This window comes from Ictalurus punctatus, chromosome 3 (genome assembly GCF_001660625.3).
Source record: "Ictalurus punctatus breed USDA103 chromosome 3, Coco_2.0, whole genome shotgun sequence".
Lineage (NCBI taxonomy): Eukaryota > Metazoa > Chordata > Actinopteri > Siluriformes > Ictaluridae > Ictalurus > Ictalurus punctatus.
In genome coordinates, this window is record NC_030418.2 from 17,449,658 (window position 1) to 17,466,772 (window position 17,115).

The following is a 17,115-nucleotide window of genomic DNA, read 5'->3' on the forward strand; positions in this document are numbered from 1 at the left end:
CGTATATTTGGTATTGTGTGAAATAGCTAATTAGCTCTGTGTCTTGTAGATTTATTTGAAGAAGCTAATGGACATCATTACCTCAGAGAACCCAAAGATGCCCTATGAAATGAAGGAAATGGCCCTTGAGGCGATCGTGCAGCTGTGGAGAATCCCGAGCTTTGTGACTGAGCTCTATATTAATTATGACTGTGATTTCTACTGTTCCAACCTTTTCGAGGACCTCACAAAGCTGCTCTCCAAGGTGATCCATCTCAACCTCAATTTCTTGATGACTGATCAGCATCGAGCAGCAACTTGAAAAGTTCATTTTAAAAACAGTTGATTTGATGACTGATTTGATCATGTATTTTGCAGAATGCTTTTCCAGTCTCTGGTCAGCTCTACACAACTCATCTCCTATCACTTGAAGCCCTATTAACTGTAATAGACAGCACAGAGGCCCATTGTCAGGTCAAAGTGATGGACAGGGCTGCTGAGCAAGAGCATTCAGAAACTTTATCAGCTGACGGAGATACCACTGTTGACAGTACTACAGATTCATTAACAGGTTTGATGATGACCACTGTGCTGATTTTCAATAGTCATCGAGTATTTGCTCAGGTATTGCTCAGCTTTTGCTTTTTCCCATCCCTTTGACCTACAGAGACCGGCAAGGCTTTGTTTGATTCAAATGGACAGACTGCAGTAGAGTCTGGAGTGTCATCAACATGCCTTCCAACCAGTGGACATCTCATGGCTGAAAAGATGAGACTGGGTAGACAAGACCAGGAGGAGACCGATTCAGGTACTGTATCATTTAAATATTCACTTGCATGAGAATGAACACAATAGTTATATTAACCTTTTTGTTTGGCAGTGGTATAATAAAAAAAAAAATGTTTTTCCCATTTCTCTTTCTTTTTTCTCTTCCAAAATATTTCAGCTGAAAAGAAAAGCCCTAAAAAGCCACAGCGTTTCACCAGTTGCCTTCCAGACTCCCAGGAACTGATGAGCATCAAAACGAAGAAAAAGGTAACGGAGTTCTTGAGATTTCACAGAATATTCAGCTTAACAGACAGCATAAACAAGCCTAATGGTGTATAAATAGGTTGCACAATTAAGTCACCTGCTTATATGGAGGATATTTGTAGCACTTAAGTAGCGAGGTATAAGGATATTTTCAACCACCAGCTCATATTTTACACGTAATCCTTTTGAGAAGCAGCCGCAAGATGGGTGGAATATGGCTGCGTTTGTTTCGTTGCAGTGGAGTGCTTAGAATGTTTTAAAACGATTTCGGAAAAGTGCTGAGTGACGTCAAGTGATATTTATTTATTTATTTATTTATTTATTTATTTATTTATTAACCTCGGACGAGTATGCAAACATGAAAGTGTCAGACTGCTGGTGAACAGGTATGAGCAGCGTAATGCTTTTGCTCCGTATTTGTAGCTTCTTATCACAGGCACAGAGCAGTTCAATCAGAAGCCTAAGAAGGGTATCCAGTTTCTGCAGGAAAAGGGCCTTCTGAGTAGCCCAATGGACACCAATGAGGTGGCTCAGTGGCTTAGAGAAAACCCCCGACTGGACAAGAAGATGATTGGAGAATTCATCAGTGAAAGGAACAACACTGAGTTGCTCGACAGTTTTGTCAAGTAAGAGTTCTTTTAAGATGTACTTTGACTTCTGGTTCTAGTGGATGCTCCTAATCTGACCGGTTTTTAGCATATTGCAGTTTATTTCAGGCTATCCTTTATATTCAAGTTTAGCAGTTACAATAAGATAATTAAAAGCAAGGTACTTGCCTTTTAAACACATTGTTATAGCTGCACTTCACTTTAAAGAAATATTGCTGATGATTGTGCTGCCCTCTGCTGTTGTGATATATTTTCTAAGTTGGATCTTAAGACACATTTCCACAAGATTGTGTTTATTTTACACTGATTTGCCATATCACTTCTGTAGGTGAATGCGAAGAAAAAAAAAAATATATATATATATATATATATATATATATATATATATATATATATATATATATATATATATATATATATATAAAAAATATATGATATACGTAATGTAATCCTTCTTTCTTTGTAGCACATTTGCTTTCCAAGGGCTGCGTATAGATGAGGCACTGCGTTTGTATCTAGAGGCTTTCCGACTTCCTGGCGAAGCGCCGGTCATTCATCGGCTCTTGGAGACCTTCACTGACAACTGGCATGTGAGTCAGCTGGCATACACACATTCACCTTGGCAGGGACACAGTCTCTCACACACACACACACACACACACACTGCAAATAGAGTGTAGACTGCTGTCTCACTAGCACACAATTACTAGGACACACACACCACTTCTTCCATTACCACATGCTAAGTCAATCCGGATCACCAACTGGCCCTATCATCAGGTAATTAGCGACTGTGGAACAGCAAACCAGTATGGATAAAGGACAGGCACATTAGTCATGCAGGTAATCAGGGACGAGGAAAATGTTGCAGCATGACTTGTGACATAATCGATCTGCCCTGCAGTAGCAGATGAAGCTAAACCAAAGAAAGGGAACATTTTGACACACTCCTTAAATAAGCTTGGTTGTGCTCTCCGTGTGACCTGGAAAGTATTCATAGTAATGTGTGTTTTTTTTTTTATAGTCTCAGTCTGAAAAAAAACAGATGAGCTCATTTCGTACAGAATAGGTACAACAGGTTTGTGCCCTTCCCCTTTACATCAGCTTATTGTAACAGGAAAAGATTGACTCTTTGACCTTTTGAGAGGAAGTAGGTCTTGGACACATCCTTGTGAACTATTTATATTCCGTGCTCTATTAAGTTGTTTCTACTCTTACTAGAATTATTAAAGGTTTCTTTTCTATCCCTATCGTATTGCTCTGTTCTCCATGTGCAGAAAGTAAATGGGAATCCCTTCTTGTCAAACGATGCTGGTTTCGCTTTGGCCTACGCGGTCATTATGTTGAACACGGATCAACACAACCACAACGTTCGCAAGCAGAATATCCCCATGACTGTGGAGGTGAGTCTGGCATCTCCAGCACACTGCTGTATCAGTATAGTATTACAAATGTCTCTAAACCATTAACATAGCTTTTTCTAGAAGTGTGCATTCATATCTTTGCCATATAGGTTTAATGAGTAAATAGATGTTATGCATCTGTGGAGTTACTAGACAGGGTAAATGTTATTTGCAAGAGGTCATTCTGCTCTACTACACTTGTTGAGTGACATGTCTTCGAAGTCTTTTCAAAACTTGCAGCTTTGCTAGTTATACCTTCCCCAACATTACTGTCGTGTCTTTCCTTGTCGTCTTTCTCAGCTGATGTAGTAACATCCTTGACAGTCACTTGCTGTAATTTTGTTTGAATCGATGACAACAAAATGTGAGCTTTTAATGATTGCTGCTTCATATTTACTACCCTGCCCCACATGTTTGATGGACAACCCATGTAGACAGCTTAGAACCTCTAACTGCTGTTATAAAAGCCCTTCAATGTCATTTCAGGCACCTCTCCCTCTCACTCTAGCCCCACATGTCAATAATAATTTAGTACCATTCTAATGATGAAAATCCATCTACAAAGGATATAAAATGCATCACAATCTCTTGGAATTTAGTCCTGGGATATACCCACACTGCATACTTCAGGGATAAGTATCGGAGCAGAGTTCTAAGTGAAAGTGGAGCTCTTGAAGCTGAGAGGTCGCAGTGCTGTTTGGCCGACGTGTGTGAGTGCAGCTGTCTCGTCTCTGAGGCAGCTATAGTAAATGTCTGGACCAAAGCTCCGTTATGAACAACACAGGCCCAGCTGGCACTTCCCCCCCATTCTGCCTGTTTACACCACTGTTTATTTCTCTTTCTGTTCATCTCTCTCTCTCCAGGGAGCTTAGCTTTCCCTTGTTTTACCTGCCATTAAGAAGGCATGCAGTAAAACAGTGGCCTAACGCCATCAATCAGCAGCGGATGTGTGTGTTTATTTGGGCTCGAGTTTGGCTTTAGACCGGTCTGCGCAGCTCTAACACTTAAGGGACAGCAGAAGCAGTAACCCTAAGGGCCACTGTTAGATTTGAAAGGTGATAGGAAAGAGATGTTTCTGCAGATAGTAAGAATTAAGGGTTTTTAACCAGTTTCTTCCTTTTTTCCTTTTCTTTAATGTAGCAATTCAAGAAAAATCTGAAAGGTGTAAATGGTGGTACTGATTTTGATCAGGACATGCTGGAAGACATCTACAATGCCATCAAGTAAGATCGCAAAGACACTTTAAAAAAAAAATAAATAAATAAAAATAAAAATTTAGTGCTTGCTGAAATTGTTGTACTTCAAACAGTCTTTGTTACCTCACACCTTAGTGTACAATTAGCCAAGTAGTGTTTTCAAATTAAATTGTTGGGTTGTGTGTGATTTTGTTTTGCAGGAGTGAAGAAATTGTTATGCCTGATGAGCAGAAAGGCCTGGTGAAGGAGAACTATGTGTGGAGTGTGTTGCTACACAGAGGGGCCACTTCCGAGGGGATCTTCCTCTATGTGCCTGCTGGCAGCTATGATCATGACCTGTTCACAATGACCTGGGGCCCGACAATCGCTGCCCTTTCATACGTGTTTGACAAGAGCTTAGAGGACACCATTATCCAAAAAGCCATTGCAGGCTTCAGGTATATGTTATAGAATGGAAGATGGCACGTTGTAGAGCGACTATTAGTGATGTTTACAACACACTAATGTTCTGTTTTTTTTTTGTTGTTGTTGTTTTTTTTTAAACCCTTTCAGGAAATGTGCAATGATATCAGCACACTATGGATTTAGTGATGTTTTTGATAATTTAATCATCTCCCTTTGCAAGTTTACCACACTCAACAGTGAGGTAAGAAAAATGCCCGTCTGTCACACTTAGCTCTTCACTTAAGATCATTCCTGTTGGATTTGTGACCAAGAGTTTTGTGTTGTCAGTCTGTAGAAAACTTGCCCACAGTTTTTGGTAGCAATGCCAAGGCTCAGATAGCAGCAAAGACTACGTTTAACCTCGCCCATCGGCATGGCGATATCTTGCGAGAGGGATGGAAGAACATCATGGAGGCTATGCTGCAGCTCTTCAGGGCTGAGCTCTTACCCAAATCCATGGTAGAGGTGAGAGAAGGACCCTCATGGATTCTTTGAACTCTGTGTAAATGCAACAAGACAAGTAGCACAATTTTTTTCTGGATTTTAAAAAAAAGTTTGTTGCTCTGGTATCAGTTGTCAGGAAGGCATATTTAATAATAATATAAATGTTTAGCTTGTTTCAAGAGTAATAATCTCCTATTTCCTGCTTTCTTCAAAGGTCGAGGATTTTGTAGAGCCTAATGGAAAGATTTCCCTACAGCGTGAGGAGACGCCAGCAAATAGGTCAATTTTATTTCACGTCCCTGTAATGGATTTTGGAGAAGGAAATAAAAGGCCTTATGAAATAGACAATGAGGACTTGGAACTATATGTTTTTATGATTATAATAAAATAGCTATTATTCTATTTAAAAACAAAGCTGTGGAATAAAGTGAACATTTGTAATCTTTTTTTACTTAGGTTTTACTCGATAAGTATAGTAAGGTTTTACTATAAGCTATGTTTGAGAAATAATGAATATAAAATTACAACATACTGTCTTGTTGTTCTTGTTGGTGATAACTGCAGCTTCAGAACATTAATACTAAAGATTGCATCTTTCTCAGGGGAGAGTCGGCTGTGTTAAGCTTTGTTAATTGGTTGACACTGAGTGGTGGAGCAGAGCAGTCCGGACAGCGAGGACCCTCTACTGAGAATCAGGAGGCCAAACAGTCTGCCCTGCTCTGTATAAAGGTATATGCACACTGTACAGACGGAATATCTCCCCTTCAATTTTTTGCTGAGGGGCTCAGTTCTTGAGTTTTCTTTCGCTTTTTCCTCATGACAGCATTGTGACCCTGAGAAGCTGATCACAGAAAGCAAGTTCCTACAGTTGGAATCTCTGCAGGAGCTTATGAAGGTGAGACCTGTTCCTTACATTGACTTTTTCAGTCAGCCTATGAAATTGAAAGATTTAAACAAGTATACTGTACAGTTTCTCAAAAAGATTATGTATATAGGGATCTATGTGTTTATAATAGATTTACCGATTTGTTACAGGCCCTTATCTCAGTGACTCCTGATGAAGAGACCTATGATGAAGAAGATGCTGCTTTCTGTCTAGAGATGCTGCTGCGCATCGTTCTAGAGAATAGGTACAGTGACTGTTGAAATGTTCAAGGAAGTGTTATTACATAGAGACTACCTCTCTGACTGTTGTACTCCCAAAAGATTAATGAAGTAATGTGTTAGTTTCTATGAAGCGATTGGATCTAATTAAAGCATTGCAAAGAATAAATGACTTTTCTTGTGTCCAACGTTTTCCGGGTACCTGCAGGGACCGGGTGTCATGTGTGTGGCAGACTGTGCGTGCCCGTTTGTATCACCTGTGTGTGCATGCCAATGAGAGCTGCTTCCTGGTGGAAAGAGCTGTAGTTGGACTGCTGAGACTTGCTATACGCTTGCTGCGCCGAGAGGACATCAGCTCACAAGTAGGTCCAAACACTTTTTATCTGCAAAACTACAGCATACACACCTGTTTCTATCACATAGACACACACACACAATCATAAAATACTGTGGGCATGACTGAAGACCTTAATCTGTATCAAGAATTCAAATTTACATTGTCTTACATTTTAGGTTATAAACATTCTTAAGCAGCTGTCATTTAAAAAAAAAAAAAAAAAAAAAAAAAAACAGTTGAAGAGAAAACATTTGATGTTAAGTCTCACGTACACACTGGATAATACGTGGTCATTCGGACAAGGTAGGGACATGCATGAAATTGAGGCTAATGTTATTACCATATCACAGTGAGAGACATGTTGAAGGAAACTTAAACCAAAAATGACTGCAAAGGAGCGAAATCAGTTAAACCTATGCCGTAAAACTTCTTGCACAGGTGCTGCTCTCTTTGCGCCTGCTCCTGATGATGAAGCCTCACGTGTTGTCCAGAGTGAGTCGAGAGGTTGCCTATGGTCTACACGAACTGCTCAAAACCAATGCTGCCAACATCCACTGCACTGATGACTGGTACACTCTTTTTACACTGCTGGAGTGCATCGGTGCTGGAGTCAAACCTCCAGCTGCACTGCAGGTCACCAGCAGCAGCCCTGACAGTGACACAGGTAAAGAGTATGTTCCGTACATTGCTGGATAATAATTCAGATCTGATCAGAGTCTGATGCAAAGTGTAATGGTGTGGTGATAACTGAATTTTAAATGCATGGGTTCTCGAGGTGCCCAGTCTGACAGTGAAGTGAGCTCATACCACCAGAGTGAAGTCACTTTGGACCGAGGCTATACCTCTGACTCTGAGGTTTACACTGAACACAACAAGCCCAGATTATCCCGCTCTGCCACTGAAGTTGAAGTGGGATGGCTAGTGGTGAGTACAGAAGAAAACACTACCCACTTCTTGTCCTAGATATCCTCCTATAGATATCCCACTTTTGTATTTTAATTTGTTGTACGATAATTTGTGCCAGAATCTCCCTCCTAAAAATGTGCCTGGAATATTATTTACGGTACATCTCAAGGGGACACCCCCCCCACTTATTTATTTATTTATTTATTTATTTATTTATTTATTTATTTATTTATTACGTTATAAATGTTGTTTTTCATTTTTATGAAACTTCTTTAATGCCCCAGTCAGTATTTTCAGTATAACTGAAATAATCTAAAAAACGCTAATGGTATGATGTTATAGGATTGGGTGCTCCCAGTGATCAAAGGAAACAACCACAGTCCCTTCTTAGACTATTTTTTTTTTTTTTTTTTTTTTTTTGCTGTACACTGAAGACATTTGGGTTTGAGATCAAAAGAGGAATGTGATATGATAGCTCAGAATTTCAGCTTTCATTTCAGGTTATTTACATCTAGATGTGTTAAACAACTTGAAGCATAGCATGGGTTTGAACCCACCTATTTCTTAAGTGATCAAATATATTAGAACTTGTGACTGACAGGTGTTTCTTGTTGCCCATTTGTGCCCTGTTATAGTGATTGTTTAAACAATTAATACCTCTGAATGTGTACTCTTGGTTCGAGCCCTGTGATTCGCCTGTGAAGACTGCATTTGTGTTTAAAACGGATAAGCCAACATGAAGACCCGAGAGCTGTCTATGGGAGAAAAGCAAGCCATTGTGAAGCTGAGAAAAGAGTGAAAATCAATCGGAGCAATTGTACAAATATTTGGCATAGCCAATACTACAATTTGGAATGTATTGAAAAAGAAAGAAACCACGGGTGTACCAAAAACCAGACACTGAACAGGTCAGCCAAGGAAAACATCATCAGATGATGACAGAAACATTGTGAAAGCTGTGAAGAAAAACCTAAAAGCAACAGTCAGTTACATCACCAACAACCTCCACAGGGCAGGGGTGAAGGTATCACAATCCATTGTTCAAAGAAGACTTTGAGAGCACAAATATAGAGGCCATACCACAAGAGCCACAAAAGTTCTGGAACCAACATTGACCTCTACCAAAGTGGTGGAAATGCAAATGTGTGCAGAAATAATGGATATGCTTATGATCCACACATTACAAGCTCATTGTTCAAGTATGGTGGAGGTAGTGTCATGGCTTGGGCTTGCATGGCTGCTTCTGGAAAGGGCTCATTAATCTTTACTGATGATGTAACTTGTGATGGTAGCAGCAGAATGAATTCAGAAGTCTACAGAACCATTCTGTCTGCCAACCTACAGAGAGATATGCATCCAATCAAACTGGGAGGAACTTTCTCATGCAGCAAGACAATGACCCATAATACACTGCCGACCCATAATACACTGCCAACCCAAAAAAGGACTTCATCATAAGAAAAAAGTAGAAGGTTTTAGACTGGCTAACATGAGTGGCATGTGAGACTCTTTACCACATCATTATTGTCGTCGATGGACTGGTCAACCACCAGACCTGAATCTAATCAAGCATGCATTTCACCTCCTGAAGAGGAGACTGAAGAGGGGAAAAAAAAACCCCCAAATCAAACAACAACTTTAATACTCTGCAGTACAAGCCTGGAAAAGCATCACAAAAGAACTTCACTGTATTTCCGTAATTTCAGTGGGGTCACTGGCTTGAATTTATTGCAAGCAAGGGATTTTCAACCACATATTAAGTGGTGTTTAATTTACCATCAGACTATCTGCTCTCGTAAAAATTGGGTGGTCTGCCACCAAACGTTGTTTAACAAATCTAGATGCAGATATCAGGAAATGAAAGCTGAAATTCTGAACCATCATCTCATTCATCTTGTGATCTCAAACCCAAATGTCTTTGGTGTACGTCATCTACATTTAATATACTGTGTTTGTGTCTTTTGATAGGTTGGTAAGGATGACCTGGACAGCGGTAAGGCACCACTTGCTCCTCTTATTAACCAGTACAGTTTAACTTTGGGTCAGGACATGGGCCTGCATGATACCAAGTCCCTCATCAAGTGTGTGGAGTCGCTCTCTTTTATTGTACGAGATGCTGCACATGTCACACCTGAGAACTTTGAGCTTTGCGTGAAAGCCATCCGAGTGTTTGTGGAAGCCAGTCTTAATGGAGGTTAGTGTACCAGAGCACACATCTTCATCTCAGTTGTTATTGTCACACTCATAAGACAAGGTGGTCATCGTGTCTATGATCACCTACATGTCAGCACTGACGGTCACATCCATGCTAGCTGTTTAGCTCAGACATAGACATCAAAACAACAAATGCAGTCTTTGAATCATGATTGGAGATTTTTTTGATGCCTGCTCCTTTATTCAACCCCCTTTGAATCCCTCTAAAATATGTTACTTCAGGGGATTTTGTGGCCTTGCTTGAGAGAAATCTTGGATATAACACAACACAGTATGTTAAAATCTAGTGCTGCCTTACTCTGAACATCATAATTCTGTTTCCTCGAGTTTTCACTTAAGCAAAGCACTATAGCAAGCCTTGTGTGTAGATCGACTCCTTTTCAGATCTCATATGTGCAGATTGACTCCTTTGGGATTAAGAAGTCTTTGTGTGGGTCGGTTCCATAGCACTGTAATTGGATGTGTCAGTGCCTGGAAGCTCTTTGGTTGGGTATCTTAAGCTGTGCTCTAAGGGTGAGTCATTTAACTCGGGGCAATCTAACTGCGTGACTTGTATACCCTCTGTACGTTTATCCCTCAGTTTTTCAATCCAGCTATCTTCAGCAGGCTTAGTTAAGACATTCAGTACTTTTTGGCTCTGTGATTAGACATGAGCTTCTTATTCATCAGAGGGCTCCATGCACTTTTGTAGATACCTGCTGTCAACAGGGCTTACAAGCTCACTATGAAAGCAGCTTGATCAAAGTGCGTAGTTCTAACATGTAAAAAGCTAATGGAAACAGTGCTATAAACATGCAGTATAGTTGTTCTTTGTCTTCTGCACTTCAGGAAACAGAAACAAATATTTTGATGTATTTCCAAGGCAACTATGTTGTTACTGACATGCACGGCTGTTGAAAGATAAAAGATGATGTTACCCTATGTCAAATAATTGAAAAGGCAGGAAGGACTTGTTGACAAAATGAGGTTTAACTCTGTTAACTCCTTTTCTTTCACTGCGTTTCTGTGACATAAACAGGTTATCGCACCCATGAGAAAAAAAAGAGCCACAAATACGACTCAAAAGCTAGTCGGCTACGGAAGAAGCCACGGGAGAAGGAGGGTGTGTCCCGACGAGCTAAACCTGCCAGTCAGCGGCCCTCCCGTTCTCACAGTGACGATGAGGAAGACGAGGGGGTGCCAGCCAGCTACCATACGGTGTCTTTACAGGTTAGTCAGGACGTAAGTACCGCAGCCCTTTCCCTACTACCTTTACAGTGTACATGCCTGCTGCTGTAGGTTTGTGTGATGGTGAGGTCCTTTGGGGGAGGAGTGTTGATCTGTTGGTCTTTTTCCATTTCTGCTCAAATTTATGGGTACAATAACTGGTGATTAATCCTCTAAACACTTCGCTGTATTTTTCTTTAATTTGAATGCTTAATGCAAATTCAAAGCTAATGAAGTAGCCTATTAAATGAATTACAGAAAAATAATACACAGATTACAACTTATTCAGACCTCTTCATCACTATCATTTCTTGTGGAATAATTAGCTTGTGCCTATTTCTGCCCCTGCCTTTGTTCCACACTGTCCACTGCATCACATTTGCCCATGGATATAAACAAAGATGCATGCTGATCAACAGATAAGGGGATCTGTATATTTTTCAGTTTGCTGGTCATGTATTGTTGATGGTTAATTCAGCGCTTCCACTCTAGTTGTTAGATCTGATGCACACACTGCACACACGGGCAGCAAGTATCTACAGCTCATGGGCAGAGGAACAGCACCATCTGGAGGCAAGTGGAAAGAAGATTGAAGCTGACTCTCAGACACTGTGGTCGAGCTGCTGGTGTCCTTTGCTCCAAGGTCAAGCTTACAACAGTCTTACAAAACCAAGATTTTGTCAGGTTCTTTAGCGGTATTATGCCATCTAGTCACACATCAAGTTTTTATTGTAGCAAATTGCTTTGTCCTCTCCCTGTTCAGTGCTGAGGCCACTTCAATTGTTTCATTCAATCACATTATGACATTAGTCTGAGAGAGATTTAAATACACACAGAAAACCCTTAAAGTACACATGAAGTGTAATTTTAAACCATTATTGTGTTTAAACCATTATTGTGTAATAAGTCATTTATTATTTTTTGATGACAAAAATTAAAATGGTCAAGGGAGAATCTTGATACCTTTCCACATGCCCTTTAGAAATCCTAAAATGTTGAGCATGCTGATTCTTATGTTAAAAGCCTCCAGTTAGCACATCATCATGTACTAATATGCAGATATGGAGGTTTCAGAGCTGTGGAGCTTAAGTTGTGACATTACAATACATCATTTTAAATTAGGTTTTAGAAAAATATTGATAAAGTAACTTTTTTTTTTTTTTAATGGCTATGTTAACAAATTTGAACCAAATACAAATCAATGAATCAGCTATCTGACTGGAGCACATTTTCGAGTTAATGTGTTTGTTAATATTTCACTGGTATGCATATGTATGTGACAGCCTGCAGCATAAGCAGAATAAAAGACTGAAGTGACCCCTTGCAGGTATGGCCTGGCTATGCTGTGATGCTCGGAGGCAGGTTCGGATGCAGGCTCTCACTTACCTCCAGAGGGCGCTACTTGTACATGATCTGCAAACATTGGATGCTGTGGAGTGGGAATCCTGTTTCAACAAGGTGAGACATGTTGACATGTCAACATATGCGACACAATGGTTAAATACAAGTCAAACACCCATTTATGCTGACTCGGAGCTTAACCCCTTTCATATCAGGTCCTGTTTCCGCTGCTGACTAAGCTCTTAGACAGCATCAGCCCAGCAGATGTCGGGGGCATGGAGGAGACCAGAATGAGAGCCTGCACACTGCTCTCCAAGGTCTAATAGATTTAGTATTTTCTGAAGCAAACCTGTAAATAGAAAGCGAGTGGGATGGTTTCTGCTTGAAACTGCTAAATGATGTCTGGTGCTTTGGCCTTCTCAGGTGTTCCTCCAGCATCTCTCGCCGCTGCTTTCTCTGCCCACATTTGCTGCTCTCTGGCTTACCATCCTAGACTTCATGGACAAATACATGCATGCTGGCTCCAGTGATCTACTGGTGAGTAACACTCTCAGTAATAATTTTTGATGTTATACTGCACACAATAACACCAGTAAGTACACAGTCTGTGGTGAACTCATTATACTCATTGTTTTAATTTCAAATGCAGTGTCTGTGAGGTAAAATTACAAGATTAATTTAACCTATACCATGTTTCTGGGCAAAAGGTCTCTGTAGAGTTCAAGATGCACCCCTAGATTCTTTTTTCTTAGAGGAAGTAAATAATATATAAATTGCTTTGTTAAAAATACACACAGAGTACTTTTAGTTTTGTACATTGTACAGCTTGGAATGGAGATGAAGATAGTATTTCACAGCCACCTGTTTTTAGAATCCAGCTTAGTCCTGCCTTGTTAGTACTGCAGTTGGTCTATTGTGTTGTGAGCTGAAGACTTTCCATAGTCCTTATTAGTAACCCTTTACTTTAAGGTTTCGTTAACTTGCATTATATAATGCATTACTTAACATGAACAAACCATGACCTTCAGCATTAATGTACCATAAGTAACAAAGCAAATAACACTTGTATTAATTGATTTTTTTGTAATATTATTTAGGTAACACAACAAATAATCAGTAACTTCGCAATTTCCAGTATTTACATTTGGAGATCACAGTCTAATAAGTTATCAGTGTTAAATAAAATGCTGTAATACATTTTTTGCTGTACAGTTGGAGGCAATCCCTGAGTCTCTGAAGAACATGCTGCTGGTAATGGACACAGCTGGGATTTTCCACAGTGCAGACTCTCGTACAGGCTACTCTGATCTGTGGGAGATCACATGGGAAAGGATTGACTGCTTCCTGCCCCACCTCCGAGAGGAGCTTTTCAAACAAGCTGTCATGCCAGGTATGATAATGCAGAGCTTTAACGTTTCACCTCACAGCCTATAATACACTCTGTCTTTAGAGTGTATGTGAATACAGGTTTTCAAGGATTCCGAGTCTTTCTGCCTGTAATAGTCACTCTTTAATTAATTATTATTCTGACTGTGTGCAGAACCTGCCCCCAATGTTCCTGTAGAACCTGCTCCCACTTCTGTTACCAATTCTCCATCTTCCCCTCCTGTGCCATACCCTGCACCAGTGCCAACTGCCCCCACAGAGCCAAAGACCCCCAGCAGACCTGCGTCTCCTCAGGAAATACAAACACCCAGTGCCAATGGTGAGCCTAGAATAATGCTTGCTACTCCATACATACAGACCCACCATGCATGTTAACTAGACAGTGAATAACTATGATGTGCCCTGTTAAAGTAAGTGTGCTTACCTGATCTTTTCTTTCTAACTCTCACAGGAAATGATAGATCATCTCCAGTGCCCCCCTCCACTACTCCAATGCCCACTCCAGTTAAGCGCTCGTGTGACTCCCCGCCCACTCTCACTCAATCTCCTCTAATACTCCAGCCCCTAGCCTCTCCACTGCAGGTGGGTGTGCCCCCCATGACATTGCCAATCATTCTAAATCCTGCCCTCATAGAAGCCACATCGCCTGTACCCCTGCTTCCAGCGCCTCGTCCAACCGAACCTGCGGACAATTCAGAGGTCAAATAGGACATGCAAGGATTGTCCTTGAGCATCGAGAAGAGGACTGGAGACCCTCTCATGCTGCTGCTCTCTCTCTGCATTTACATGCTTGCCTCACCATCAGCACAAACGAATACATTACATAAGGCCAGGACCTGGAAAGAGTGATGGAGAGCCAAAAAGAGAGAGAGTGCAGCTGACATGCTCGTTATTTCCCCACATAAAACATGTCCACTCTAAGGTATATTACACCTACTGCTGTTGATCATGCAAGCCTTCATTATTAATATAGTTTGCACAAATATTTATTCAGATTAGCAATGCGTAACTGGAATACGAAGGACAGACCTACAGTTATGGGACCAGGTATGACACTGATTCAGGTTTCTATTTCTACCCATTTGTGCAGATTTAATATATTGAAGCTGCAGTGACTTACACTATTCCTAAAATTTATTGGAACAGATATAACAGTAAATTATTTGGTTTAGATTCAGCATGAACTTTACTGAATAGTGTTTTATTTCTGGGGTATAAAGACTGCCGGAAAACGAAACGATAGAAAAGGATCTAGCACTAACTCTCCACACCACTCAATGTACGTTAAACTGTATAGTAACATTAAACAAACATAATTTATGTTTACATATTTGCTTTCTTAGACTTTTACAGTTATCTTGTGTTCTACACTGACCACGATAATTTCAGAAATGTTTGTCCTGCATTTCATCATTTGAAAATATCTGTCAAAATGTAGTTTTTTTTGGTGAGACGTAATTAATATACATTCTCTTGAGATTGAGCCCAAAGACAGAGGAGATCCACTTGTTCAGTGAACACCACAAGTAGAACATTCCTGATTTGTTTCTAAGTCAAGCCTGTCGGAGGTGGATTAAATGGGTGAATGTGCTGTCCACAGAAATCTGCATGCCACGTTTTATTTTATTTAGTTTTTAATCCTGATAGGTCTTAAAGAGATTGTGAACTGAGTACAGTTTTGGGGTCACGTTGTGTTACTATTTCTGATGTTGGTGTAATTCGTTTAAAGATCACATTTTTTTCAAAAATATATATATATTAAAAGAAAATTCTTTGGAATGGATATGAACTATAAATCTAGTAAAGACAAATACTTTTTGTTTTATAAATCAGTTGTAACTGCAAGAGCTCTGTATTATTGTACCGGTTATCCAAAAATAGGTGTACAGAAGACTAGTTTTTGCTCCAGGTCTTACTGGATTTTTTGCTGACTGGCTTCCTATCAAGTTGCTGAACACCGAAAGTATCGCCCAGTTATGAGAATAGGACATAACTTGTGTGTTAAGTTAGAGTAATTAAGATGGTGTCTTTTGCTGCTGAAGTTCAGAATCATTCAGAAATCAGTTGCATTAACTTGTGAAACTGGGATGCCACTGCCTTGTGTCAGAAAAAATAATGGTCACCATTATTTTTTAATATATTGGCAGTGGCAGTGGAGGGATTTTAGGCAGTGGAGGGATTTTAGGTAATTCTCTAGTCAACAGGAATGACATACAAATATGTATATATAAATCAAATGTACTTTTTACAATCTAATAAATATGATCTGATAAACAAACTAGCTTGTATGGTAATTGCTATATTGGAAAGTCCACATAATTAAAATCCCACAAGCCTGTGTTTCTATTCCGCAACACACATCAAATTACATTCAAACTACAGAAAGCCAATGTTTGGGAGGTTACTTTGAAACTAAATTTTCAAGCTACAGACTACTCGTAGTCTGAAGCAGTTTAGCTACAGTCAAGCTACCCTTTAAAAAAAATAGTTGGCTACACTACAAGTTACTAACAAAAAGTAGCTATTGCGCTGAAGCTATTTAAATTGGCAAAATCTTTAGTATGTTATGATTGTGAATCTGCTTATGAATAACTGTGTAATTATGCATAAAGAAATTAAACATTTAAAAACAATTCTGAACAGTTATGAATTTATGATGTGTACATTAGGCTACTTATCAATTTAAAATGACAACTGCGTTCACCTATTCGTATTTGTCCTTGAACTCTTGGAAATTTATTATAATCAAAGTATTGGACGAAGTATTTTAATCTTTGGTTTGCAAAGATTACATATAAAAGGTGTAAGATTTATTATTTGAGTCCTTAAGGCACATGAACGACAATTAAGGTAACGGATAATTGGTTTTCTCATTATGGGAATCAGTCACCATCTCCCGCACCATCGAGGATAATAAGGATGAGTGTGTCGAACTTGAATAATTGATACTTGCAAAAGTAAATTACTATTATTGTTATTATTATTTGTATTTTTAAACTGAGTAATTAATCATGGAAATAATCAGTAATAAATATGTTAAGATATGAACTTTTTCTCTAGCTGCTCTCTTCAACAAGATGTTTGGGAATACAATCCAGAACATAAAATAAATCCTTCGGCATGCACTGATAAACTTATTGAATTATTTTATTTCATTTGTAAGTAAATGTAAACATTGTGTTCTATTGCCTATTAACAGCAAAGTGGCAGTAATATTCTCTGTTTCAGAGAATAAACCCCAGCATTTATTTATTATGGTATTATAATTGACCCGCCCCATACCTCACTTAACACATTGCGGGTGGTTGCTTTACATGTCCATCAGACGGTCTCTACCTGTCCATATGAGCTATAATGAGGCTCTTAATTCCTGTGAAGCAAGTGGGCACTGCAGATATGCAATGAAGAGGACTGCTATAATTGGACAAAAAAAAAAACCCATAACGATTGGCTTCGCTACGTCGCTGCTCATTTGAAAAAGTAACTCGTTATGAGAAAAGCGACACTATTTTTAA

The 17,115-nt window shown here is 39.5% G+C and overlaps 1 protein-coding gene across 3 annotated transcripts in view; it reads left to right on the forward strand.

The window, feature by feature from the left end:
• The window catches only part of gbf1 (golgi brefeldin A resistant guanine nucleotide exchange factor 1), a 60,936-nt gene extending 45,058 nt beyond the window's left edge, over nucleotides 1–15,878 (forward strand). For 2 of the 3 annotated variants that reach the window (XM_053679705.1, XM_017463467.3), the window contains 27 exons: nucleotides 50–244; nucleotides 358–550; nucleotides 647–787; nucleotides 926–1,014; nucleotides 1,435–1,637; nucleotides 2,086–2,209; nucleotides 2,897–3,022; nucleotides 4,163–4,245; nucleotides 4,419–4,655; nucleotides 4,771–4,864; nucleotides 4,951–5,127; nucleotides 5,321–5,385; nucleotides 5,709–5,835; nucleotides 5,930–6,001; nucleotides 6,142–6,236; nucleotides 6,419–6,572; nucleotides 6,986–7,211; nucleotides 7,323–7,471; nucleotides 9,422–9,647; nucleotides 10,686–10,888; nucleotides 11,366–11,516; nucleotides 12,201–12,331; nucleotides 12,430–12,531; nucleotides 12,638–12,751; nucleotides 13,427–13,604; nucleotides 13,755–13,919; nucleotides 14,052–15,878. In XM_053679705.1, the coding sequence (XP_053535680.1) occupies nucleotides 50–244; nucleotides 358–550; nucleotides 647–787; nucleotides 926–1,014; nucleotides 1,435–1,637; nucleotides 2,086–2,209; nucleotides 2,897–3,022; nucleotides 4,163–4,245; nucleotides 4,419–4,655; nucleotides 4,771–4,864; nucleotides 4,951–5,127; nucleotides 5,321–5,385; nucleotides 5,709–5,835; nucleotides 5,930–6,001; nucleotides 6,142–6,236; nucleotides 6,419–6,572; nucleotides 6,986–7,211; nucleotides 7,323–7,471; nucleotides 9,422–9,647; nucleotides 10,686–10,888; nucleotides 11,366–11,516; nucleotides 12,201–12,331; nucleotides 12,430–12,531; nucleotides 12,638–12,751; nucleotides 13,427–13,604; nucleotides 13,755–13,919; nucleotides 14,052–14,308 (4,077 nt within the window). In that variant the 3' untranslated portion in view covers nucleotides 14,309–15,878. The remainder of the gene's footprint in view (nucleotides 1–49; nucleotides 245–357; nucleotides 551–646; nucleotides 788–925; nucleotides 1,015–1,434; nucleotides 1,638–2,085; nucleotides 2,210–2,896; nucleotides 3,023–4,162; nucleotides 4,246–4,418; nucleotides 4,656–4,770; nucleotides 4,865–4,950; nucleotides 5,128–5,320; nucleotides 5,386–5,708; nucleotides 5,836–5,929; nucleotides 6,002–6,141; nucleotides 6,237–6,418; nucleotides 6,573–6,985; nucleotides 7,212–7,322; nucleotides 7,472–9,421; nucleotides 9,648–10,685; nucleotides 10,889–11,365; nucleotides 11,517–12,200; nucleotides 12,332–12,429; nucleotides 12,532–12,637; nucleotides 12,752–13,426; nucleotides 13,605–13,754; nucleotides 13,920–14,051) is intronic. The other variant, XM_017463469.3, reaches the window with a different exon arrangement.
• The last annotated feature ends 1,237 nt before the right edge of the window (nucleotides 15,879–17,115 follow it).